At 35.9% G+C, this 26,364-nt stretch overlaps 1 protein-coding gene across 1 annotated transcript in view; it reads left to right on the top strand.

Moving 5' to 3' along the window:
- Positions 1-26,364, top strand: part of LMBRD1 (LMBR1 domain containing 1) — a 210,764-nt gene that overhangs the window by 158,202 nt on the left and 26,198 nt on the right. The window contains exons 12-14 of the mRNA XM_044676019.1: positions 274-378; positions 1,791-1,940; positions 20,927-21,005. Coding sequence (XP_044531954.1) covers positions 274-378; positions 1,791-1,940; positions 20,927-21,005 — 334 coding nt within the window. The remainder of the gene's footprint in view (positions 1-273; positions 379-1,790; positions 1,941-20,926; positions 21,006-26,364) is intronic.

Below are 26,364 nucleotides of genomic sequence, written 5' to 3'. Positions count from 1 at the left end.
GCCTATTTGGCCTGCTTTGGTGGACACTGCCTGCCTTTTCTGCCATTTATCACAATACTTATTGATATTAATTTATTCGAAGGCATTGCTTAAAATGAAGTTCTTATTAATTAGACAATATATTTTCCCCTTCTCCTAGTGGTTTGGTCACAGTAACCCTGGAATTTGTTGGAATTTGATATTTTGAACTTTTGTCTGTTAAGATTAACTATCTTTGGTAGTACCACTCTTATAGGTTATTTCTGTATTAAATTTTGAATTTTTCTATTTCAGGTTTTCCCACTTGATTATCTCCTTATAACAACTATAATTATGTACTTTATTTTCACTTCAATGGCTGGGATTCGGAATATTGGTATATGGTTCCTTTGGATCAGAGTGAGTAATATAAATGAATACTGCTGAAAAAACACTCATTTTTTTCTATGTATACAACATGTAATCTTTATTATTTGATTGTTTTTATATGCCAAGTTCTTTTGTTTTTTGAGGATGAAGGTAATACTTTCTCCAAGGTTAAAAAATGATTTATTATTTTTTCATTATATATTTAAATGTTTAGAATTGACATTCTAGAAGTTGTAATTCTCTATAACATTGGTTTGGTAGCATTTAATATACAATGAAATTTAAAGGATGGCATTTAATCCAAGAAGTTTGAGACTAAGCTATATATTATACAGATGTATTTTTTAAGGCTTAAAGAGAGTTACTCAATTTTATTCTGTTAAATACCACACAAATTAAATATAATATTTAAAGTAAATCCATGAATATGTTGTTTGAACCTTGGCAGTGTATTCAATAAAAATCCACCTCTTTTTGATACTGTTTTATATAGACATAAAAATTGGTGTGGAGAACTTTGATATCAAAATTAATGAGCCAAATTTTAACTGTTCTAATGACTTGAAACAAATCATTCATTCCCTTATGTTTACTTGCCTCAATGTCAGTTTGTCCATACTTAGACTGAATGTAAAAATAACTGTTTAAGAAGCTATCACAAACCAATTTTCTTAGCAGTTTACCTGAAGGTTTCATAAAAATATTTCATGAATATGTTGCTATCTCTCACTTGGCTTCATGTGACTTCATATTATAACATAAATATACAGCCAGATAGTTAAACTTTTAATAATAAAATCATCCTACTGATTTCAGATAAAATCAGAGATAATTCTTACTGATTTAATACTTTATTAACTCATTATCATCACATATAAAATGATGCTCCAGAACAGGGACTTCTTGACATTTTTTGTCCCTTGGATACCTTTGGTACTCTGCTAAAAATCTATGGATCATGTCTCAGAATAATGTTTAAAAATGCATATAATAAAATATAAGGGTTGACAAAAGAAACAGTTATATCAAAATGGGTAACAAAATTAAAAAAAAAAAAAAACACAGGCCACCAACACCAGATTACTAACCTCTTTACAAGGTAATATAAAAATATTTATTGTGTTAAGTAATATTGCAGAATCTAGATTGCTGATTTTAAAAATTGATCATCTATACGCTTTTGGGGGCTCAGAAGCTTTTGCTGTTACTATTTTCTATAAACAAATAACTCAGATTAAACCTAAAAACTCAATGAGGGAAGATTTAAAAAATAAAGTTTTTTTAAAATCACGTTTATAACTGTTAGCAATGATTAAGAGCTTTTAGGCTTTATTTTGGGAAAGATTGATTATAAAAGCATTTCCTTTAACAGAGAATTTGAGCTTAATGTTCTACTTGAAACAATATTGCTGCTGTAGTAATGCTATACTTTTTTTTTTCAGTTGTACAAGATTAGAAGAGGTAGAACCAGACCCCAAGCACTCTTGTTTCTCTGCATGATACTTCTTCTGATTGTTCTTCACAGTAGCTATATGATTTACAGTCTTTCCCCCCAGTATGTTATGTATGGAAGCCAAAAATACTTAGTAGAGGTGAGTACTGTGTGTTATTTTCATTTTTCCATCAGTATTTTAGAGAAATATATAGAATTTTAGAGCTGGAACAGACCACAGAGTCCATCTAGTCCACCTACAATCCTTTACAAATGTTTTTAGAATGCTATCTTGACCTCTGTCTTCCTATTTCAGTTATTGTTGTCTCTTTTTCACCTAAGTATTCCCAGTTTCTTCATCTAATCTTTGTATGGCATGACTCTTTGTCACTTTTGCTATCATGGCTGTCCCCAGAGCTTGTTGGTGACCTCTCTGCAATGTGATGATGCCCAGAAGTAGATAAGTATCATATACTGTCTGATCAGAACATAGTACAGTTGAACTATATTCCTTTCTCTGGACACTGTGCCTCCCTTAAGGCAGCCTTTAAAAGCATTAGCATTTTTGTCAACTATGTAGCACTTCTTAATTGTTAAATTAAGCTGATGGTCCACAAAACACATATATACCCATCACATGAGTTTGCAGTCTAATTAGGCCTCCCAAATCCTATACTTAGATAACTGATGTTTTGATTCATATTTAGGACCTTATTTTTATCCCTGTTAGTTTTCATCTTGTTAAGTAAATAACCCTACTATTTCAACCTTTGAATATTTTAAAAGTCTAATTTACAAGTAAATGTTAATTATGTTCAGAAAGTAGACATAGTTTATAGGATGGAAGTCTGACATGAGATTATCAGTTTCATCAGATTACTTCTTAAACTACTTTTTAATTCTTATATAACTTTGTTAATATTTTTATTTAGTGTAAAATTCTCCTCAGAATTATGTACTAAATTTCATCTAAAGCTTTCTTAAATGAAACCCATGGTACTAAGCTATTACATTTTAGCTCAAAGCTTTATTAAAACTCCTAATATTCTCTCTTAACTGCGTAACTATGTAACTAATAATAAGAGATCCCAAAAGAAATAGTTTATGAGAATATGCTATGTCAATCCCCATATGTCCTGGCTCCAGAGAAAGCACCCTTATTAAATCTGATATTTCAGTTACATTTAATTTTTAAGAGCATAGAAGAAGGCCCCTCTTCTAGTTCCATTTTAACTAATGGAGAAAGGGAAGATAATTCAACATCTAATTTCTCCTTTCTTCTAATCTCTTCCCTCTTCCAGATTATTTTATGTACTACTTCCAAAATAATCTTTCTAAAATGTATGTTTTTCCTTACTCAAAAAACAAACAAACTCCATTGGCTGCCTTTTGCTATAGAACCAAGGTTAATCTCTTAAGATTTGCCTTAAAGACTTTACTAATCTGGCCTCACTCTGTCACATCAATCTCCTTGCCTCCATTAAATATATATTATTTTTATACTGGATAATCATTTAACAATTCTTTTTCTAAGACATTTTTGCCTTTCTCTTCTGACTATCCAAATCCCTCAGATTTCTCCTACTTCACAATGTCTTCTGAAGTCACAGTCTCCTTCAGTGGTGGTGATCTATTAATTGAGAGTATTCTTATGGGGGAAAACTGGAGGTTAAATTAAATATTATCAGTGTTCTGAGGAAGAGTAAGTAAGAGACAAGACAAGGCAATAGATCGGGATTAACAAATTAAGGAAATACAATTTAGAAAGGGGTTTGGCATTTGGAGGCCCAACGGCCAACACAGATCCACCTAGCCAGGGAGTCTTGGAAACTAAAAAGTGAGTAGACTGACAATTGGTGTTATAAACAGGGTTTAATTCAGTGAACTAAAGTTTGAAGGAAGGGAAAGGAGTTCTTTTCTACCAGTCTATGGGGAAGCCTCAGGGTCAGGGAATGAACGTATCTACACTAAGCTCGAGACTAAATCAGGCCAGAGCAGAATAGAGATCAGGAATAAAAGTGGGATCCTCACTGCTGAGTCCTGTCAAAATCCAGGGATGATACAGCTTTCCCAGGTCTTCAGCCAGTACTCCTTCAGTTGGGTAAGTCAGGGAGCTAAACCAACCTAAGCTGACCAGCAGCCCAGGTTAGGTTTCATAGTCTCAACCTAACCTCCCACAAGCAGATGACTTTCCTCCTTCTGGATATCAAGATATCAGGATGCAAACTCCACTTCCTCTGAGGTCTCCCAGGGGGTCAGTTACAACTTGTCCCCAGCCACCAGGAGTCCATCTCAGAGAGAGAAGCACTTTCTGCTTCCCCATTCCATTTAGAATTCTCCAGCCCTGCTTGCTAAGTTTCCCAGCTAACTAATCTTAAACATCTTATTAATTTATCTTACAACAGTTTCAAACATTAATATATGCCTATTGTAAGACATTGTGCTGAGTGTTAGATGTATAGTGCTTCTTGTGGCATGTCTTCATTTCTTGCTAAGCATTGTATCATATAGGTGTTCCATATTTCTATAGCCTTGTTTTCCAATTAGATTATAAGCTGCTGGGAGACAGGGAACGTATCTTTTTCTTTCTTTTTTTTTTTTTATCACTTCCCTTCACTCCTTTACTTAATAAATACTTGTTGAATGAAGAAGTAATGCCACTACTTAGCAATGTTGTATCTGTGGGTGCAAAACAAATAATGTATGCCCTTACTGTGGTATTCTCTGGCCCCTGTTTTATAAAGACTGAAGACTAGTGTTTGTGATCAATTTGGCTCTTCTTTTAAATAGTTATCTGAAGTTTGTAACACAAATGTGTACTATTTTACAGCAGTCATTTGAAATGATGCCTTCTCCAGTCCATTCTATAGATGGCTGCCAAAATAACTTGGCACTAACCTGCTTTTTTAGATTTATTCCATATTACCCTGCTTTGCATGTTCATGCACTCTACTTTCTAAACAAACTGACCCTGTTGTCTAAAGGTAATTCTTTGTATTTGTATCTGGCCTCTGCAAATTATCATAGGATTTCATTCAATCCTGGAGTGTACTTATTCACTTCTCAGAATCTGTAGCTTTCTTCAAGGCCTTCCTCATGGCCCATCTCTAGAAAGAAGCCTTTCCTAATATGTAATTGTTAGACTAATAGCTTTATTCAAATGATTAGGTATGAACTTGTATAATTACACTTTTCAAATTATTAGGTATGAACTTATCTAATTACTTTGTATTTGTTGCCCTAACCCCCCCCCCAAAAAAAAAAGTCATTCATGGAGAATACCAGCCATTTTTCATTTTGTTTTTGTATCCTCAGCTTCTAGCATATACAGTACCTTAAATGTGTAGTAGGAAATTAATAAATGCTTGTTTCATTAGACTGGTAGAGACTTGAAACACATAGTCCAAGCTTTTGCAATGATTTCAGAGGTGATAAGGACCTGAACTAGCTAGGGCAGTGATGGGCAAACTACAGCCCACGGGCCAGATGGGGCCCCCTGAAATGTTCTATCTGGCCATGGGACATTATTCCTAATCTGACTAATACAATGAGTAGGATACAATACAATGAAACTTGGAAAGAGTTGCCTTAGAAACAGACTGACAGTTGAACATTTCCTTTCCTTTGGCCCCATCTTTAAAAAGTTTGCCCATCACTGAGCTAGTGTAATTCATTGTGTGAATACAGAGATGGTGATGTATATGAGAGAGACCAAACTGGTGGAATTGACAAGACTTGGCAACAGAAGGAATATGAAAAGTGAGGCAGGAAAAATGATCAAAGATGACAATGAGGTTGTCAGTCTATGTCTGGAATCATGAATAATGCCTTTAACAAAAAAATAGTTAGGAAAAGGGGTGGATTTGGTAGCACAAGATAGTAAGTCCTCTTTTAGAAATATTGAGTTATTTTGGTTTCAAATACCTCTAGTTAGAAATGTTTAACAACACAATTAGTGGTATGGGCCCAGAGTACAAGAGAAAGATTAGGGTTAGTTATGTAGATATAGAAACTCCTTGGAGGTAGACTATTTGATTTTTGTCTTCATATCCCCAGCATTTAGCACATGATAGGAACTTTATAAATGCTTATAAATCAATCTTTACAGAAACTATAGATGCAGATGAGATCACTGAAAAACAGATGAGAGCGAAAAGGGAGGCCTAAGATAGACCCTGACAGGAAACAATAATCCAGTAAGAGACTAAAAATGCATGGTCTTGTTGAAGGAAAATCAAGTGAAAGCAATGCCACAAAAACTTAGGAAGAAGAGAATATCCAAGGGATATTCACAGAATGTAAAAGTATTGATGGGGTGAAATTTTTCTCAGTGAAAGGAGTACCCACATCACAGTCATTACAAATCTACAAAAGTATTCAAAAGGTGGAGAGGTCAGCTGTGTCAAATGCTGCAGAGAAGTCAAGGAGATGAAAATTGAGAATGGATCATCAGATTTAACAGTTAAAGAGAGTTGTTTTCTTAAACCTTTATCTTCTAGAATTTTTGTATTGGTTACAAGGCAAAAAAATAGTAATGACTAGGCAGTGAAGGTCAAGTTATTTGCCCAGTTTTTGTCATAGAGCTAGGAATGTCTGAGGCCACAGTTGAACCCAAAACCTCCCATCTCTAGGCTTATGTCTCAATCCACTGAGCCACCTAACTGCCCCCAAAGAGAAGTTTTAAAACAAATGGTAAGGTTAGAAACAGGATTTCAGGGGATTGAGAAAACAGTAGACATTTTTTTGAGAGTTTGGCTGTGAAAGAGAAGAATAACTCTAGGGGATGGCAGGGTCAAGTGAAAGTTTTTTAAGGGTGGGGGTGACTTAGAATGTTTTTAAGCAGTAGTTTTATAAGCAGAGCTATAGATTGTGAGATATTGAAAAGAAAGAGTGAGTAGATGATTGGGGGTGGGGGTAATAAGCTACCTGAGAAGATAGGGCAATTGATGGAATCAAATTCTGCCTCTTGGTCAGAGATTAGATCTAAGTGAAATAAAATTCTTCCTCCAAAGGGAGGTAGATTGTTTGAGAAAGGCCTAGAATGGATAGGAAATTAGAAACACCCACCTAGGGACCTTTCCAGGACCAGCAAAGGGCAAAACCCTTGGGCTTTTGAAACCAAGTTCATTTTGTTAATTTGGGTAAAGGGAAAAGGTAGGAAGGGTCCTAAAACTACAGATCTAAGCTCAAACCCAACTTCTACACAGAAGAGAGGTATTCTTGGGTTGCTTCTGTAGTCCTTGCCTATCCATTCCCTGCTCTTACTTAAAACCCAAACACTATCTGACTATCTACTAATCTAATTACCCAAATTGTCTTTAAGAAGGATAAGGATTAGGAGCTTGGGGTTGGCTTCCTAGGTAACCCAGAGTCCCAGGTGGCAAACCCTTAGGATTACCTTAGGCAAGTGGATCTCTAACAGATAGCTCACAAACAGGTAAATCTCTGTACTCCAGGGAAAAGACAGTCTGCTCCAAGGCAAATTCTCCAACCAAGAATCCCTAAATCTTTATACAAGATTAGGTTTTCCCAGGGGAATGCAAGAGCAAAATCCAATTTCCAGCTCAGTGGAAAGGTAGCTCAGGAGTGACAGTTACAAACAGTCAATTCCCAAGATCCTCTTCCAGAATCTTCTCCCAGGCTTTGTATCTAAATTCTCCTCCTTTCCTCTTAAAAACAATCTATTAATTTCTCCCTATCCCTTAGCACTTATCCTTACATAAGGAAGTGAAATAGAGGACAGTTTCTAAAGTTCTGAAATATAAATTAATGGAGAAGAGCTTTGTGTTTGGTGCCTTTTCTTCATATAGTAAGAGGCAAGTTCCTTAGGTATTAGGGAATGGAAAAGGCTTTCAGATGCTTGAAAAGGGAGGGAAGAGATGATTTAGAGTTGCTGTGGGGAAATCACATTATTTCCTAAGAGAATAATAAAAAAGATAGCCATTCAACTGGGAACACCCAGCTGAAATTTTTAACATAAATTTGTACTTGACTCATTCAGCTTGGTTTTGTGATTTCCTCTAGTATCACGCAGCAACATATGTGAAAAGGAAGCAAAATAGGTCACTTGTTGGGTAACTCAGTGTCTGGTTTGGGAAGGAATGAATAATTTTATAGGATGGGACATACTAATACTGATCTGATCATAAGTAACAACTTTGACACTTAGGCAGCTCTTTTAGACATATCTACATGTAATCTTCATCATTGTAGGAATACCTTCATCAAAGAAATAATAAATTGTTGGTGTACTGATAGAATTGAATACTTTTGTAGATTTGTGATTACAATGATGTGGGGACTCCTTTCACTGAGAAAAATTTTACCCTATCAATATCTTTTCATTCTGTGAACTTCTTGTTCATACTTAAGTGAATCTCTGATATTACAGATGTTTTTATTTTCTTTCATACCTTTCCAGGAGTTTTAGCTAAGAGGTTGGGAAGAGTTCTTCCCCCCCCCTCCCCCTACCAGGGGTAAAAATCCAGTGGCCACATGCTTACAAGTGAGCTACAGGTTGTGGGGCTGAGAGCACTAGCTCTGAGGGGCGTCTAGACCCTAAGACTTTACTGGGGAGAGGCTTGGTAGGGAGTTGCTTCACTGAGTTGGCCTGGGAGGGCAAAAGGCAGAAAAAAAACTGGTCTGAAGGTGCAAAAAGCTTGGGTAGAGGGCTCAGGCTATGGCCAGGGTCCCCAGTTGAGATTTTTAGCCCTTAGTAGGCCCTGAAACACTTCGCAGTGTCATGGGGGCAGAAATTGAGGTGGCAGGGACCTGGAACCCCTGTAGTAGTGAGGCAGCTTTAGGGATAGTGTTGCTGCTCTCCCCAATACCCCACCTCCCACCTAAGCTACTGCTGGAGGCACATGAGACTCAGAAGGGACCTTGAGTCCTAAAAAAGAACAACAAAAAACAGACTCCCAGGAGCAAGATAATCTCTTCTAAAAGGCTAGAAACTATGATAATCTCTTCTAAAAGGCTAGAAACTGAAGAGATTTGGGTTACACCTGGTTTTAGGGTATGGAGTTCCACAGTGATCATTGCCTGGCAATCAGAGCTTGTTAATTCCCCAAACCTGGCTCTTTTGGGGGAAAAAAAGCTAAAAGCAAAGCTTGTTACCCTCCCACAATACTCAACCCTTCTCATCAATCCAGAGTTCTGGACCCTGAGTCTGTTGCTTTGATCAGTCCTGATTACTTGCTCTAGTCAGGGTCTTAGCATTTTTTTGCCAAATCTGACTTAGCTACTAGCAAACTTACTTTATGAGAGAGAGAAAAAAGTGAAGAAAATGAGATTACTCATCAAACCTTTATGGTCACCAAAATGTAATAATTAAAATTAAAATTATGAGGCTGCTAGTGGATTTAATAACTTTATTACATCAAAATTGTAATAGTAAAGAGAGGGAAATGTAGGAAAGAGATAGAGAGTTACATAGCTCACAACTCTATTGGCCACCATGATAGATTGAAGCTCACCACTGGCAAGGGTTCCAGGTCCACACTCCAGCCAGAAGACCCCAAAGACCTCTTGATCTTCCACTTATAAGCTGTTTTCTCCACCCACTAGCTCTCATATGTCACTTCTCAGGAGCCAACCATAGTTTCTTAATTTCCCTGGGCCTCTTAGGGGGCAGTGCCTGTGGAATCAGCTTCCTGTCCATTTGGTTCTTTGGTTCTCTAACTTCCTTTCTCTGAGGGCCTGTCTGTACCTGCACATCCCAGTGGTTTTTTACCTCCAGGTCACTGATTGATGATGTTAACAAAGTGACACAATGGAGAAAGAAATTCTCTTCTAACACCATCATGTAACTTTTTTTCCCCATGTGTTTTCCCATAAATCCACAATGATGGGTCATCAGAAATGTATAATTGAAGGAAAAATCAGGAGGTCATTGATGAATAGATATTTTACTGTTATACTTAAAAATGACAAGAGTTCTTTTTTTTAACATTTAATATTTATTTTTTTAGAAAAGTTAACATGGTTACATGATTCATGCTCTTACTTTCCCCTTCACCATAGCCAATGTGCATTTCCACTGGTTTTAACATGTGTCATTGATCAAGACCTATTTCTAAATTGTTGATAGTAAATGACAAGAGTTCTTGAAGAAGCCTTCCCTTCTCCCTAACATTCCACCCCAAACATCTTCTCCACCCCTGCCCTGGAAGCACCTTCAGTAATGATTGATTATGAATTTACAAGATGACAGAAAGAAATGTTGTACAGTATAAGGAGACATGAATGATTGGTGAATAGATCTGTGCTTTTGGATTAGTGATAAGCCAGAGATAATAGGCACCTCAAAGCCCTGAAGTGAAAGTGGTTTGTTTTTGTTTTTGGTTTTGGTTTTTTTTGAGGAACTGTGTATATCTGAGGAAGAAAACATGGTAGTGAGCATGTGGATAAGGATAATAGAAAGAAAAATTTTAAGTATTGTTTTTTGTGGTAATATATAAGATAACCTACAAGTAACCTAAACTGAAGTAGGAGATCAACTAGGTGTGTGGGATCCAGATCATAAGCCTGCCCTAGAGGCATGCTATAGAAGTAGTGAACTATTTCAACTATCCAGTCATCTGTTAGATCTCCCCCTTTGCCAAAAGAAGAGCTGCAAAATTCTTGGCTTGCCTTTGTGGTGACTTAATTCTTTCAGAGACAGAGGAAGTGACAAGCTGAACTGCTATCCTTTACCTGACTGTGACTAAATAAAGAATAATTGGTTGTTAGAGTGAAAATGTTGAGAAGTATAGAGTGAAAAAGATGTAACCATTCCATCTTAGAATTCATGAAAGAAGAGGAAAGCCAGGCACAGTGACACACACTCTTGGTTTTCGGAGCACTGATTTCAAAAAGATTCAGAGAAAAAATAGATAGGATCCTATCATGCTAGAGGAGGTTTGCCCAAGAGCAGATAGAAGTTATTAAGAATGAGATTCTGAGAACAGAAAGAGGGGAGCTAACTAAAAAGACAGATATGGATATTCAGGGAACTCAGCCAACATAGATTAATATACGTAAGATGGAAACAAGGGCATGTAGTATAATGAATGCTGTCCTGTAAGAAATATCAGGAGCTCTAACACTGAGAATAAACCGAAGCTGGCTAAGAATACTATGGATGATCCAGAACGACAAATTGCTTTAATGAAAAAAGTATCATAATTGCATTTATGAACAATTAGAACTATGAAAAATTATAAAACATTTATGTATGTTTCCCAGTCTTAAAAATACCTGCACAGAGTAGCAAGGTAGCATATTGGATAGAGCATTAGACTAGGAGTTGGGACAACCTGAGTTCAAATCTGGAGCCAGACACTACCTAGCTGCGTAAGTCATTCAACCCCAATTATTGCCTCATCCTTGTTGCTCTTCTAGGTCTTCAAATTGATACTAAGATAGAATGAAAGAGGTTTTTTTTTGTTTGTTTGTTTTTGTTTTTGTTTTTAATACCTGTCCTACAAGTATGAGTTTAACCAAAAAAGTAATTGACTACTCACTATTTTACTGATGTACATATACAATTTTATTTTATAAAAGAGCAAGATATTTTAAATTTTGAATAAACTATTTGCCACAGATAAATAAGCTATATTGGTCTTATTCTGTTTGAACAAACATTGTAAGAAGTCATAATTATGTCAAAATAAATATTTGAACCTAAAAATCTTAGTATGTTTTGACTGCATGAAAAAAGAATTCTTTGTTGATTTTTAAACAGAGTGATAGCAAATAGTTACTGTTTTTAACTTTATTTCTGTGAAATGGGGATTTTGGCAGTATCTGTCAGGAAGATAAAATAACTACCTCAATTAGTGGTTGGAAAAAAAATAACAAACCTCAGTATTACCAGTGCTACCACTTTTTTTTAGAAACTTTGTGGTGAAAAACAAACCTAGCCAACACATATTATGATGTATGATTCTTTCAGTGTAGGGGACATTGAATGAGGAAATGCTCTCTGCCAATGTAGCTTCTATCCAATTTAGAGTCTTAGGGAATTGCCTACAGCATGGAGAGGTTAAGTGGCTTGCTTAGGGTCACAAACCCAACACATATCAGAGAAGGAACTTGAACTCAGCTCTTCTTGACTCTATGGCCAACATACTCTGAAACCTTTCAATTGTAGAACATTAGGGCAGACCAAGTCTCCCTAGGGTTGTTGGAGATAAGATTTCCCCCAGGCCTCTACTACATGATTCCTGAAGTACATTGTATGCTAAAGACTGGGACTCCTTGAAACCTTGAGTGAGCTTCTGGGGCCAGTGGCTCCTCCTCACCAATTGCATATACTTGGTAGTAATTTTATGTTATAAATATGAAAGTTGTAAAAGTTTATAGAATCTTTAAGATTTTTTTTAATAAGATTATAATAGTATTTGAGCTATAGCAATGCAATAATCCAGGACAATCCAGAGGAATTTAGGAGAAAGTATAGGAATAGAGAGCTAAGGGATAAGGAAAAATGCAAAATTATCTCTAAAAGGGAGATAGGAAAATTTAGCCATGAACCCTGGGAAAAGATTCTGGAATGAGGAGGCCTGCAGAGGAGAGTTTTGGGAGTTAACTGTCACTTCACTGGTTTTCCTGTCCCTGAGCTGGAAGAAAGAACAGTGGCTCCATCAGCTACTGTGACCTAACCAGTTTGTGAAGAAACTTGGAGGTTCCTGTGCCTTGGAAGATAGCTAGGAGGTGATCTGGTTTCCCCTGCAGTGTTGTGTCAATTTGGCTGAGGTAATCTAAAGATTTTAACTTTTGGGAATTTGAGGTTTTTACCTTAGAACCCAACCCCAGGCTTGGGGAAGGACTCAGTCACCTCTGAGTCTATTCTCAATAGCCTTTTAGAGACAATTTAAGGTTAGCTGATTAACAATCTGGGATACTTATTCTAGGTAGTCAGATGTTTTTTGTGTTTACATAAGAATAGGGAGCTGGTAGGAAGGTTTTGGAAGATCAGAAGAGCTCTCTCATTAGAGAGGCATAGAAGTTGGTTGGAGATAAAGCTCTGTAGAATCAGGGACATTTTGGATCTTGACACAGTTCCCTAACCTTAAGTTGCACAATAAACTTAACTCTTGTGTTTTTCAATATAATCTCTAGGGGTTTTGTGTTTCACTGGCCCTGGGAAGGTCCTTAGGTGGATTTTTGACCACCAATCCATCTGGGTTCTTCTCTATATACATATCTCCTTTTGGAGTGCCATTTCTTTTTCAAAAGAACACTATCCACATCCAGAGAAAGAACTATGGGAACAGAAATGCAGAAGAAAGACATATGATTGATCATGTACCTCAATAGGGATATGATTGGGGTTTTGATGTTAAAAGATCACTCTATTGCAAATAAGAATAACATGGAAATAGGTTTTGAACAATGATACATGTATAACCCAGTGGAATTGCTTGTCACCTCCGGGAGCTGGGAGGGAAGAGGGGTAGGAAAAAATCATGAATCGTGTAACTATAGAAAAATATTCTAAATTTAAAAAAAGAAAAAAATAGTATTTGAGGTATTACTAGCTCATTTTGAACTAAATTGTTATTATAGTTTGCTCCACAAAAAGAAAAGAGGCATAACTGGTTGGTGGGGATGGGGGTGGAGGGGTTGCTGTTTTTTTAAGGGTAGGATACATCACTGCATAAAGTGTGGAAACTACTTATGTTAAGAAAACACTTAATGGCAATTAGAGCTATATCAGAGTGGGCTGTCTCAGGAGGTAGAGTGTTCCCTATCACTGAAAGGTTGTAAAAAAAAACTTGTGACTAATTTCTATAGATGACATAGAAAGAATAATTTAAAATAGATGCCTTACTCAGGTGTGTTCTGAGAAAAAATATATGAATTTGGATTAAATCTTGTTGATAGCTGTTATGAGTTTTATTAGGTTCATTCTGTCTCATTAAGAGCAGAAGTTCTATGTTAAAGGAAGTTTTATTAATATCACTCTGTTGCTTTAAGAGAGCAGAGAGCTCTCGACCTCCATCACTTTAAGAGACCAATCATAAAAGAGAAAAAACTTCAGTTAAGAGGGTCTTGCTCTCTGACATCAGAGTGCTCAGGGTGGCGTCAATGACTCTCTGTCAAGAGGATCTGACAGTTACTTCTAATGGTTTGGAGAAGTTAAAGACTTATTAATTAATGTTCATAGATTAGTAAAATATTAAATTATTATTTTAGTCAGACAGAGTAGAATTAAGTTAGGCCTGCTCTGCCAGGCAAGAAGAAACTGCCAAAAAACAAAAACAAAAACAAAACTGGAAAATGAGATATGCCCTTCAATTGGGGAGTGGCTGAACAAATTGTGGTATCTATTGTTGATGGAATACTATTGTGCTCAAAGGAATAATGAACTGGAGGAATTCCATGTGAACTGGAATGACCTCCAGGAATTGGTGCAGAGTGAAAGGAGCAGAACCAGGAGAACATTGTACACGGAGACAGATACACTGTGATAAAAATTGAATGTAATAGACTTCTCTACTAGCAGCAATGATCCAGGACAACTCTGAGGGAATTATGAGAAAGAACGCTATTCACATTCAGAGGAAGAACTATGGAAGTAGAAACATAGAAGGAAAACAACTGCCTGATCACATGGGTGGATGGGGATATAATTAGGAATATTGACTCAAAATGAACACCCTAATGCAAATATCAATAATATGAAAACTGATCTTGATCAGTGAAACATGTAAAACCCAGTGGAATTGTGTGTGGGTTATGGGAGTGTACTGGAGGATTGGAGGGGTTTTAACTATTATTATTATTTGTGTGGGTTCATACTGGGGTTAGAGAGACAGGAATGTCAGATGGACAGGACCAAACAGGATAGGAAGACCAGGGTTTACTGCCAAGGAGCTAACTGTCAACGGGAATGGCAGTTAGCCCAACAGTCACTCAACTCACCTAGGCAAGGGCCTATGGAACCAGCAGGCAACAGGTAAAAGTTTATAACAGTTTAATGTGGGAAAATAATAAAGGATGGGAATAAGGGATTCTACACTTACAAGCTAAGGGCAAACCACAGGGTCAGGGGAAGGACTTGACTACACTAAACTAAGACCTAAGCCAGGCAGGGCCCAGAGAATAACAGGACTGGAGTAGGAATCCTCACAGTAGAGTCAAGAGATGTTTTCAGGATGCCAGGAACCAACTCCTCCAGAACTGACGGTCCAAAGCAGCCCAGTAGGGAGAGGAGCCTACAAGCTGTCCACCAGATCGCAGATCACTCCTTACTCAGTGCTGTTGTGCAGGATAGATGTCCTCTGCTTCCAACCTTCACCACACTCCAGGATCCCAGGGAATCAAGGTGCAACTCCACAAGCTCTTAGGTCTCCCAGGGAATCAGTTACTGCTTGTAACTCCCACCATGGAGTCCTTCTCAGAGAGGGCAAGCAACTTCCTGCTTCCCCATTCCATGTGGAATTCTCTAGCCCTTCCTGCTAGGTCCACATTAACTATATATAAACTAATACCTAAATAATCCTCACAACAGGAGGGGGTGAGAAGAGGGGAGGGATAGAACATGAATCCTATAACCATGGGAAAATGTTATAAATTAAAAAATTAAAAAAAGAAGAAGAAACTAAAGAAAGCAGTTAGATTTTGGGGCATATTAGATAGATTTTTAGTATAGGTTTTAGGTTTTAAGATTTAATATAAGATTTAGAGATAAACATCTTTTTCCTACCTCCTGCTTCCTATCCCTACCTCTCCTCATAGAATAAACAGTTTCGGTGGTGTAACAAACTGCTTCCAGCCTTCTATCCACCACCTACAAAATACTTTTAACTATAACAGCTTTAGTTTGATCAAAACATGGCTTAAGATTATTACCATTCATGATGGAGTTGTGAACTGATCCAACCATTCTGTTGCATTGGTTTTGTTTCTACAAAACTTTTTTTATTTTAATGTAATCAAAATTATTTATTTTACATTTTGTAATTTTTTCTAACTCTTGCTTGGTTTTAAAATCTTTCCTTTCCCAGAGATCTGACAAGTATACTAGTCTGTGCTTACCCAATTTACCTATAGTTTCCTTCTTTATATTCATGTCATTCACCCATTCTGAATTTATCTTGGTATAGGGTATGAGATGTTGATCTAGACTGAATCTCTCCCATACTGTTTTCCAATTTTCCCAGTGGTTTTTGTCAAATAATGAATTTTTGTCCCCAAAGCTGGGCTCTGGGTTTTTCATGGACTGTCCTGCTGAGGTCACTTTCCCCAAGTCTATTCCACCGATCCTCCCTCCTGTCTCTTAGCCAGTACCATATTGTTTTGATGACCACTGCTTTATGGTACAGTTTAAGATTGTTATGATTAAAAATCATGAGGGCCGAGATCAAAAGGAAGAATAGTATTTTAATAAAAGCCATGCTAATAGAGATAAACTGACCATGCGCCTGTAAGAAACCTATTCCAACATCACACCTCCGCCATTTACCTTCCCTCTCTCCGCAAGCTCCGGTAACTAAAGAGGCAGGTAGCTAAAAGCGCAAGTTCCTCCTCACCCCGGAGATTTAAACTGTCCTCTGCATGGAGACATAGGCATCCCCACACCCAAAGAACCGGAACTGGAAACCCATTGGACCACAGGAAATGTAGTTTTAAGGACCCCATGTGTCCATAGTAAATATATATATACTTTTAGATGGCATTTCCCAAATTTCACTTTTACAAGATCTGGTACTGCTAGGCCACCTTCCTTCACATTTTTTTCATTATTTCCCTTGATATTCTTGATCTTTTGTTCTTCCAAATGAACTTTGTTAAAGTTTTTCTAATTCAGTAAAAATGTTCCTTGGTAGTTTGATGGGTATGGCCCTAAATGAGAAAATTAATTTGGATAGAATGGTCATTTTTATTATGTTAGCTCATCCTACCCATGATCAATTGTTTAGATCTAGAAGCTGGTACTTTGAAAAAACAAATAAAATTGACAAAGTACTGGACAGTCTAAAAAAAAAAAAGGAAAGAAGCAAACCAAATTAAAAGATGAAAAGGAAGACCTCACCTATAATGAAGAGGAAATTAAGGCAATCATTAAAAATATTTTGCCCAATTATATGGCAATAAATATAGTAATCTAAGTGATATGGATGAATATTTACAAAAATATAAATTGCCTAGATTAACAGCAAAAGAAATAGAATACTTAAGTAATCCCATATTAGAAAAAGAAATTGAACAAACCATCAAAGAACTCCCTAAGAAAAAATCCCCAGGACCAGATGGATTCACAAGTGAATTCTATCAAATATTCAAAGAACAACTAATCCCAGTACTATACAAACTATTTGACATGATCCAAACATTCTGGAAGGTAATTTGGAACTATAATCAAAGAGCTATACAACTCTGCAAGCCCTTTGATCAGATAATACCACTACTATATGCCAGGTATTGTGTATCAGCCCTGAAGATGAAAATACAAGAAATGGGTTTTCTTACATTGAGTGGAGGAAGACAACACTAAAAGAGTGTTAGGAAGCAGAGTAGAAGTGAAGGGTATGTGTATGGCAATGTAGTTTAAAAATGGCTGAGTGGATTTTCTGTTCTATGGTTTTCCACAATAATAGTAAATTTCAGCTTTAAAAGAATGCCTGCTTTTTGATCCAGCCATACCCCTGCTGGGTTTGTACCCCAAAAAGATAATAAGGACAAATACTTGTACAAAAATATTTATAATTCTGCTCTTTGTGGTGGCAAAAAAAATGAGGATGTGTCCATTGATTGTGGAATGGCTGAACTAATTGTGGTATCTGATAGTGATGGAATACTATTGTGCTGAAAGGAATGATGAACTGGAGGATTTCTATATGAACTGGAAAGACTTCCAGGAACTGATGCATAGTGAAAGAAGCAGAACCAGAAGAACGATATACACAGAGACTGATACATTATGGCACAATTGAATGTAATAGACTTTTCTACTAGCAGCAGTGCAATGACCCAGGACAATCCAGAGGATCTTATGAGAAGGAATGCTGTTCACATCCAGAAAAAGAACTGTGGGAGTAGAAACACAGAAGAAAAACATGATTGAGCATGTGGTTCAATGGGGAAATGATTAGGATTTTGGCATTAAAAGATCACTCTACTGCAAATATGAATAATGTGGAAATAGGTTTTGAACAATGATACACATATAACCCAGTGGAACTGCTTTTCAGCTACAGGTCTGGGGCGGGAAAAATCATGAATCAAGTAACCATGGAAAAAAATATTCTAAAAGAAAGGAAAATGAAAAATAGTATGTTTTGATCTAAAAAAAATTACAGTAACTTTCTTGCATGTTTTTCTCTCTTTAAAAGTGTCATATTGAACTGTTTAGATGTTGTTGAAGCTTCGGTTACACACGAAATCAATCTTTGAATAATACAGAATTACTTGGAATGTTTGACTGAAGGACCTATGTATTGGAAAATTAGGGAATTTAGTTAGGGACCTATTAGCTGTTGAGTTTGCTTAGCCTCTTCTTTCTTATTTGATCTCTTATAATAAGGCCCTGCTTCCTCATCTTCCTAATGTACAAGTTTCATTCTCACTCTTACTTAAAAACCTTCAAGATTTCCACATTGCAGAAAGAAGAAAATATAAACTTCAGCCTACTTTTCAAGTCTCTGTATCCAACCAAACTACTCTCATTGAATACCAACCTACCTTTCTATCCTCATTTAATATTTTTTTACATTAATTAATATTTATTTTTTAGAAAAGTTAACATGGTTACATAATTCATGTTCTTACTTTCCCCTTCACCCCGCCAAGTTCCCCCTCCAACCCCCTTGGCTGATGCGTATTTCCACTGGTTTTAACATGTGTCATTGATCAAGACCTATTTCCAAATTGTTGATATTTGCATTGGTGTGGTAGAGTCTACATCCCCAATCATGTCTGCCTCAACCCATGTGTTCAAGCAGTTGTTTTTCTTCTGTTTCCACTCCTGTAGTTCTTCCTCTGAATGTGGGTAGTGTTCTTTTCCATAAATCCCTCAGAATTGTCCTGGGTCATTGCATTGCTGCTATTACAGAAGTCCATTACATTCTATTTTACCACAGTGTATTGGTCTCTGTGTACAATGTTCTTCTGGCCCTGCTTCTTTCGCTCTGCATCAATTCCTGGAGGTCTTTCCACTTCACATGGAATTTCTCCACTTTATTATTCCTTTGAGCACAATAGTATTCCATCACCAGCATATACCACAATTTGTTCAACCATTCCCCAATTGAAGGGCATACCCTGATTTCCAGTTTTTTGCCACCACAAAAAGTGCAGCTATAAATATTTTCGTACAAGTCTGTTTATCTGTGATCTCTTTGGGGTACAAACCCAACAATGGTATGGCTGGATCAAAGGGCAGGCATTCTTTTATAGCCCTTTGTATCCTCATTTAATATTATTACAAAATAGAACAAAAAATAGTTGTACATGAAACTACAAATCTCTATTATATATACAGCTTGTTTTTCATTTAAAAATATATATTGGATTTAACATCTCATTTTAATACTGCCTCATTTATCTGTGATTCTTCTTGCCCTTCCTTTTGCTCTCTGCCATACATTAAGAAACAATGCTCCAGTGATCTTCTCTTCTTTTAGAAAAGTTATTCATACAGTATTAATATATACTATTGTGGTTCTGCTCATTTTGTTCTACATCAGTTTATCAAATCTTCCCAAGATTGCCTGAAAATAACCTCTTTTGTAATTTTTATGGCACATTGATATTTTATTACATTCATATATATAATTTGTTCAGCCATTACCCATATCAAAGTGTCTCTAAAGCCAGTCTAGAATAATAATTATGAATAAACTAAAATTTGAAACGAAATCCTGTCTCTCATTGGACTTCCTTTATTTCTTTCTTCTTAGTGACCATTTGGAAGTAGCTCCTCCTTTCACATAATAGGATAGAAGAAAAGAGCTCTACCTAATTTTTATAGACTACCTCTTCACTTCATTGATATATCAGATATTCATAAGTTTGTGAAAATTATTTTCATTAGAATCACTTTGCCTAATACTTAAATACTTATGGAAAGAGGGAATGATACTTTTGGGAAAATGGTATTCTGTAGGGAGAGGTCAGATCTCATAAGGTAATACATTGCAGATAGCTAAAGACTATAGGATTTTAATGTTTCCAAAGCTCATAGTTCATATATTATTTATCAAGGTTAGAAAGAGGAGGAACAAGGCTAAAGATAATTGGCAAAAGAAATTTTAGAAAGAGGAAAAGAATGGCATTAAAAACAAATTTTGAGGGGGCAGCTGGGTAGCTCAGTGGATTGAGAGCCAGGTTAGAGACAAGAGGTCCTAGGTTCAAATCTGGCCTCAGATACTTCCCAACTGTGTTACCTTTACCACTCTTCTGCCTTGGAACAATACACAGTATTGATTCCAAGATGAAAGGTAAGGGTTTAATAAAAAACAAGCAAAAAAATTTGACCTGTCATTTCATGGCCTTTGTGTCATTGAATAGGTTCATTGCTACTTTTAGGGCTTTGTATCTTGGGTTGCTATTGTCTGGCAAATGATATAAACTTAAAGTAGGTTACTATGTAAGCATTATTTGTACTACATAACTCATATGTAAATCAGTATAACAATGCATTGTAACTAGTGATATTGTATAATATTATTATGTTACAATGAATTATGAATTATTCACAGGAGTTTATAGCATATCTATTTAAGCTATTTTTAGTATTCATTTGTGTCTGACTCTTTGTGACCCTGTGTGCTATTACCATTTATAGGGTTTTCTTGACAAAGATAATAAAATGGTTTACCATTTCTTCTCCATTGGATTAAGACAAAGGTTAAGTTATTTGCCCAATTTCACATAGCTAGTAAATGTCTGGTAAGATTTTAACTTAAGTCTTATTTCCACAGTCAGCACTTTATCCACTGAAGCACCTAGTTGCCCCTCTAGCTATATTCCATTAGAAATCCTTTAACTCCTGTTCCATCAATGCTTCTTTTGTTTAAGTTGCTTTGATTCTTTTTTGTTTCTCTTCTCTATGAAATTTGACATTAAGATTTTAGCATTTCTATGAAAACATTAAAAGTCATTAAAAGTATAATAATCCATTAAATAATTTGTATCCTATTTTTCTTTTTCCTCCAGAGTAATGCAACATATATTGACCACAAAGGGAATGATACACTATCTGTGCCAAAGAACTGTGATGCAGATGCTCCAGTAGGTGAGAGACTTTTGTCAAATACTTTTAAATATTTGGGCATCATAAATCCATGCTAAATACAGAGCAAAGAATTTTTAAAAGGGGATGGGGTTTACCATTGAGTTAAAATTCAATATACAAATCTTTTGTTTTTAGATTAAGAATAAGTAAATACCAGATGCATAGAATCAGTCATTTGGAGTATTTGTTTGATTCACTCTGTTCATTTTTCTAGTTAGAGGCAACCCAGTGTGGTAGCTAGTTTGGGGTTTGTAGTATGGAAGGCCAAACTTTCTAGTCTTCTGGTCTTAACTAGCTATGTGACACTGGCCAAGCACCATAACAATTATAGGTGTCTTGACAGACAGGAACATTGGGCCAAATCTAATATGATAAAACTTAATATGGATAAGTGTGAAATAAGTGGCAGGAGGTGGGATGGGGAAGCATAACTACATATGCAAAATTTTTATCTAGAAAAGATCTGGAACTTCAAATGAAATGCAAGCTCCCTGTGAGTTATTGTTGTTATTTGTCAGCTAGAGCCAATGCAGTCTAAGCTACACTTCATTAAAAGAGGTCTCACATTCAAAATTCAGAAGGTTATTTAGTGTCTTGTTCTTCTCTGTCTTGGGTAGCCTATATCTGGAGTATTGTGTTAAATTCTGGACACCAGATTTAAGCACTGACTTTTGTAAGTTGGAGAGTGCCCAGAGGAATGTAATTAGACTGAGGAGGATCATCATAATAATAGCTCACATTTATACAGCTCTTTAAAGTTTGCAGAATTCCTTTTATATATTGTCTTATTTGCTACTCATAACAGTCCTCTTAAGATGATGCTATTTTTTCCTGTTTCACAGAGGAGGAAATTTAGGCTCTAGAAATGAAGTGTCTTGTCCTGATCACATAGCTAGCAAGGATCTGAGGCAGAATTTGAATCCAAGTCTTCCTGACTCCAAGAAATCAGCAAGAATTTATTACATACCTGCTCATGTATAAGGCACTATGCTAAGTTCTACGGATTAAAGAAAAGGAAATTTTAAATGCTACTCTGAAGGAGTTAACTCAGTTTTATGGGGAGACAAGATGAAAACAACTTCATACAAACAAGAAACTTATAGGACAAATTGGAGATAATCAACAGAGGGAAAACATTAGAATTATGGGGAATCTGGAAAGGGTTTTTCTGGAAGGTAGAATTTAAGCCAAGACTTCAACATCTAGAGAAGCCAAGAGGTAAAGATGAAGAGAGAGAGAATTCTAGGCGTGGGGGACAACCAATGAAAATACAATCAGGTGATGGAGTATCCTATGAGAAGAACAGCAAAGGGTCTAGTATCACTGGACTGCAGAATTCATGGCATGGAGGGGAGAATGAGATGAAAGAAGACCAGAACTCAGAGGGATCCAATTTCTGAAGGCCTCTGAATGTCAAACAGGGGATTTTATACTTGATCCTAAAGGTAATAAGAGGCTAACTAAGTATATAGGGCATGAAGGGTAAGGGATAGCATGCTCACACTTGTACTTTAGTAAGATAAATTTAACAGCTTAGTGGAACATGAACTAGAGTAGATAAAGACTTGAGGCAGGGGGACCAAACAGCAGGCTTTTACAGTCATCTAGGAGTCAATTGACTATTAAGTGTCTGCTAGAATGTAAGGCACTTGTGATGTGATGACATTTATTGTACACTGCCTCCTCAAGGAGTTTAACACAAAGTGAGAATTTTGAGAGGTGGAGACATGGACATGTTTATAGGTTGTAGGGAAGCAGCCAGGAGATAGGAAGAGATTGAAGATAAATGAGAGACTGGGCAATAGACATGGGAATTGACTAGATGTTATGGAGAGTGGTACCAGTGGAGAGCTAAAAATGGTAACCTAGATTGCAAACCTTTGTGGCTAGAAGGATGGTGGTACCCTGAACAATAAGGAAGTTTAGAAGAGAGGAAAGTTTAGGAGGAAAGATAATGAGTTCATTTTTGCCCAGGTTTAATTGAAGTTGTTTAAGAGACATCAGTTTTAAATGTCCACTACATTAGTAGATGAGCATACAGGAGGAGAACCATAAAAGAACAGTGTCTTGAAAACCTAGAGAGAAGAAAATATCAAAGAGAAGATGAGCAACAATGTCAAAGGCTGCACGAAGTCAAGAAGGGTGAAGGTGGAGAAAAGCCTTTAGATTTGGCAATTAAAAGAACATTGTTATTTTTGAAGAGCAGTTTTGGTTCTCTTCCCTCCCTTTTCAAGCCCAGCCTGAAGTCAGTAAGATTCATCTTCCTGAGTTCAAATCTGACCTCAGACACTTACTAGCTGGGTAAGAGTCCAAGCCCATTCCTCAAGTTAGGACTGTCTTCTGTTTCTTAGGCAATTTTCATTCATTGCTTAATAAATTGATGTACTTGGAAGATTGAACCTTTATTTCCTCAAACATTTTATCTTTAACCCTCCACAGTAGCCTTTGAAAAGAATTCAATTCAATTAAAGACTGTAGGATAGAAGAAGAAAAAGAACACATGAGAAGAGACTTTGTGGCCATTTAGCTAACACAACATAATACTCAGATTAAGTGCCATAGATTGTCTGCACCCGAGGAAAACTTTTGAGTTTATATTTATGAAAATGGGGAAAGAGGAGAAATGTGGAAAGCAACTGGCAGGACTGATTTGTTGTGTCAGCTTCTGTTAGGAAGGAAGTAGAGCAATGGAAAATCCAGTTAGGTTTTTGTTAAATGGTATCTACAAAAACCAGAATAGATAACATACAGTAAATCTGCACAGTTTTTAGTGGTGTATGTATGTATATATGGCAGAGACCTTTTTATTGTATAGGAAATGGCTATTCTCCAGAAAACGGTGCTATTCATCAATGCTTAAATTGAAATTTCCTGTGCTAATGAATAACCCCATTGGAAAGATGCTATAGTAACAGAATTTCTAAAAATAGTTAAAACTATTGTTTTCTCCTATGTAAAGTGAGTTTTAAAGATATTCATAAATGATAATGTTTACATCAAAAAGTTTGCCTTTAGTAGGTAGAAATGAACAAGATTAGTGAGATCATTGTTGAATTGTAGGATTTTTGTGGTGTTAAAGGTTCCAAAATAATAAAGTATTCTAATAGAGTTCATTTAAATCATTGTCCATTGCATTTAACTTTATTTAAGCAACAGAGTAGGTTAAGTAGGAGAAGAGCACCTTAATTTACATTTTTTTGACTGCCATAGAAAAAGCTGCTGTAAATATTTTTGTACATGTGGATCCTTTTTCTTTTTAAAACCTTTTCAGGGTATAGGCCTAGTAGAGGTATAGCTTAGGCAAAGTATATTAGCTTTCTGGTCATTGCTCCAAATTGCTTTTTAGGTAACTAGAGGAGTTCATAATTTTACCATTAGTACACTATTTTACCTATTTTCTTACAACTCTTATTAACCTTTGTGATTTTCTTCTTTTGTCATTTTTGCCAGGCTGGTAGGCATGAGGTAGAATTTCAAAGTTGCCTTAATTTGCATTTCCTTAATTATTGACTTGGAGCATTTTTATATGATTCTTGATAGTAGATTTCTTCCTTTAGAAATTGCCTCATTATATTTTTGACCACTTATTAGGCAGTGTCTCTTAGGCTTATGAATTTGAATATATTTCTGCTGTATCTTGGAAATGAAACCTTTATGAGAGGTACTTATAATGATTCCCCTTCTCACCCAGTTAACATGCTTCTCTTCTAGTTGCATTTGATTTGTTTGTGCAAGAATTATTAAATATAATTTTTTAATTTTTAATTGTTATTATTGTAATCGTCCATTTTTTAATCTCATGTGCTCCTGTCATTTGTTTAGTCATAAACTTTCTCTCTCCATGGATTCAAAAGGAAATTTATTTCTTACTCCTCAATTTTTTTTTTTATGATATGACTTCTAATACATAAGTAATATATCCATTCAGAGCTTATCTTGGTATATGGTGTGAAATTTTGGTCTAACCTAGTTTCTGGCAGAGAAATGTCCAATTGTCCAGAAGTTTTTGTCAAATAATATTTCCCAAATAACTGGGAGAATTCTTTAAGTTTATCAAATATTATACTATTATTTCGCTGATTGGCCTCTCTGTCTCTCTCTTTCTGTCTCCATCTTTTTCTCTGCTTTCCTTTCTCTCTCCTCTTTCTTTCTCTTAGCTACCAAATAATTTCTGTAGATTATTGCCTTAGAGTAAAGCATTTTGAGATCTAATCCTAAAGACTACCTTCCTTCCCACTTTTGTTTTTCATTATTACCTTTAAGATTTATTACTTCTTTTTCCTCCAGATGAATTTTTTATTTTTTTCTAGCTTTGCAAAATATTCTTTTGGAGTTTGGTATAACACTGAAGAAATTAATTAATTATATGGTTTTGTCATTGTTATTAAATTGGCCTAACCTGCCCATGAGCAATTAATATTTTCCCAATTATTTAGGTCTATCTTTTATTTCTACAAAAAAACTTATAATTAGATTCATATAGTTTCTGAGAGAATCTTGGAATAAACTTATTGTACTCTTAAGTATTTTATAGCTTCTGTAGTTATTTTTTAAATGAATTTCTCTTTCTGGCTCTTCTTGCTGCATTTTGTTGGTTGTATATAGGAGTACTGATGATTTCTTATGTTATATCTTACAGTTTTGCTGAAGTCATATTAACATTTAGGTGACTCTCTATGGCCTGTATATCATCAAGAATCTCCAGGAGATATTTCAATGAAATTCCAATAGTTCCATCTTTGGCTATGGATAGCATGTTGTTTTTGTTTTGTTTTATTATTTTATCATGAGTCTCTTGAAGTTATCTCAGATCCTTGTTTTGATGATAATAGTTTAGTCCTTCATAGTTGATCATAATTTATTATTTCTGTTATTGCCATTGGTTTTGGTCATTTCACTTTAAATCTGTTCATATAAATCTTTCCAAGTTTCCTCATCATTTCTTATGGTACAAGAGTTTTCTATTACAACCATATACTACAGTTTGTTCAATCATTCCCCAACTGATGAATGCCCCCTCAGTTTCCAATTTTATACCACTACAAAAAGAAGTACTGAAAGTGGTTTTGTACAGTATTTTTCCCCTCTGATCTTTCCATCTTATTTTCCCCCCTCTATATCCTTGTTTTGCTTTCCTTTCGGTCTTACCCTATTCACAAATGTTTTTGCTACTGTTTACCTGCCTCCCTGAGTTCCCCTTCCCTTTTGTTAGCCCCCTCCCCTTTTTTTTGTTTTTTCTCTCCTTGGTGTTTTTCCAATTTATTAGTTCCTATTCCTCTTTTTGAGAGCATAAAGTCTAGCACAAATAGATTTTCATTTATCCTCAGTCTTTTTTATTTTTTCTAACATTCTTTTTTTT

Source organism: Gracilinanus agilis, chromosome 4 (genome assembly GCF_016433145.1).
Source record: "Gracilinanus agilis isolate LMUSP501 chromosome 4, AgileGrace, whole genome shotgun sequence".
In the NCBI taxonomy this organism is placed as follows: domain Eukaryota; kingdom Metazoa; phylum Chordata; class Mammalia; order Didelphimorphia; family Didelphidae; genus Gracilinanus; species Gracilinanus agilis.
Note: the sequence above shows the minus strand (reverse complement) of the source record. Positions and strands in the feature narration are given on the sequence as shown.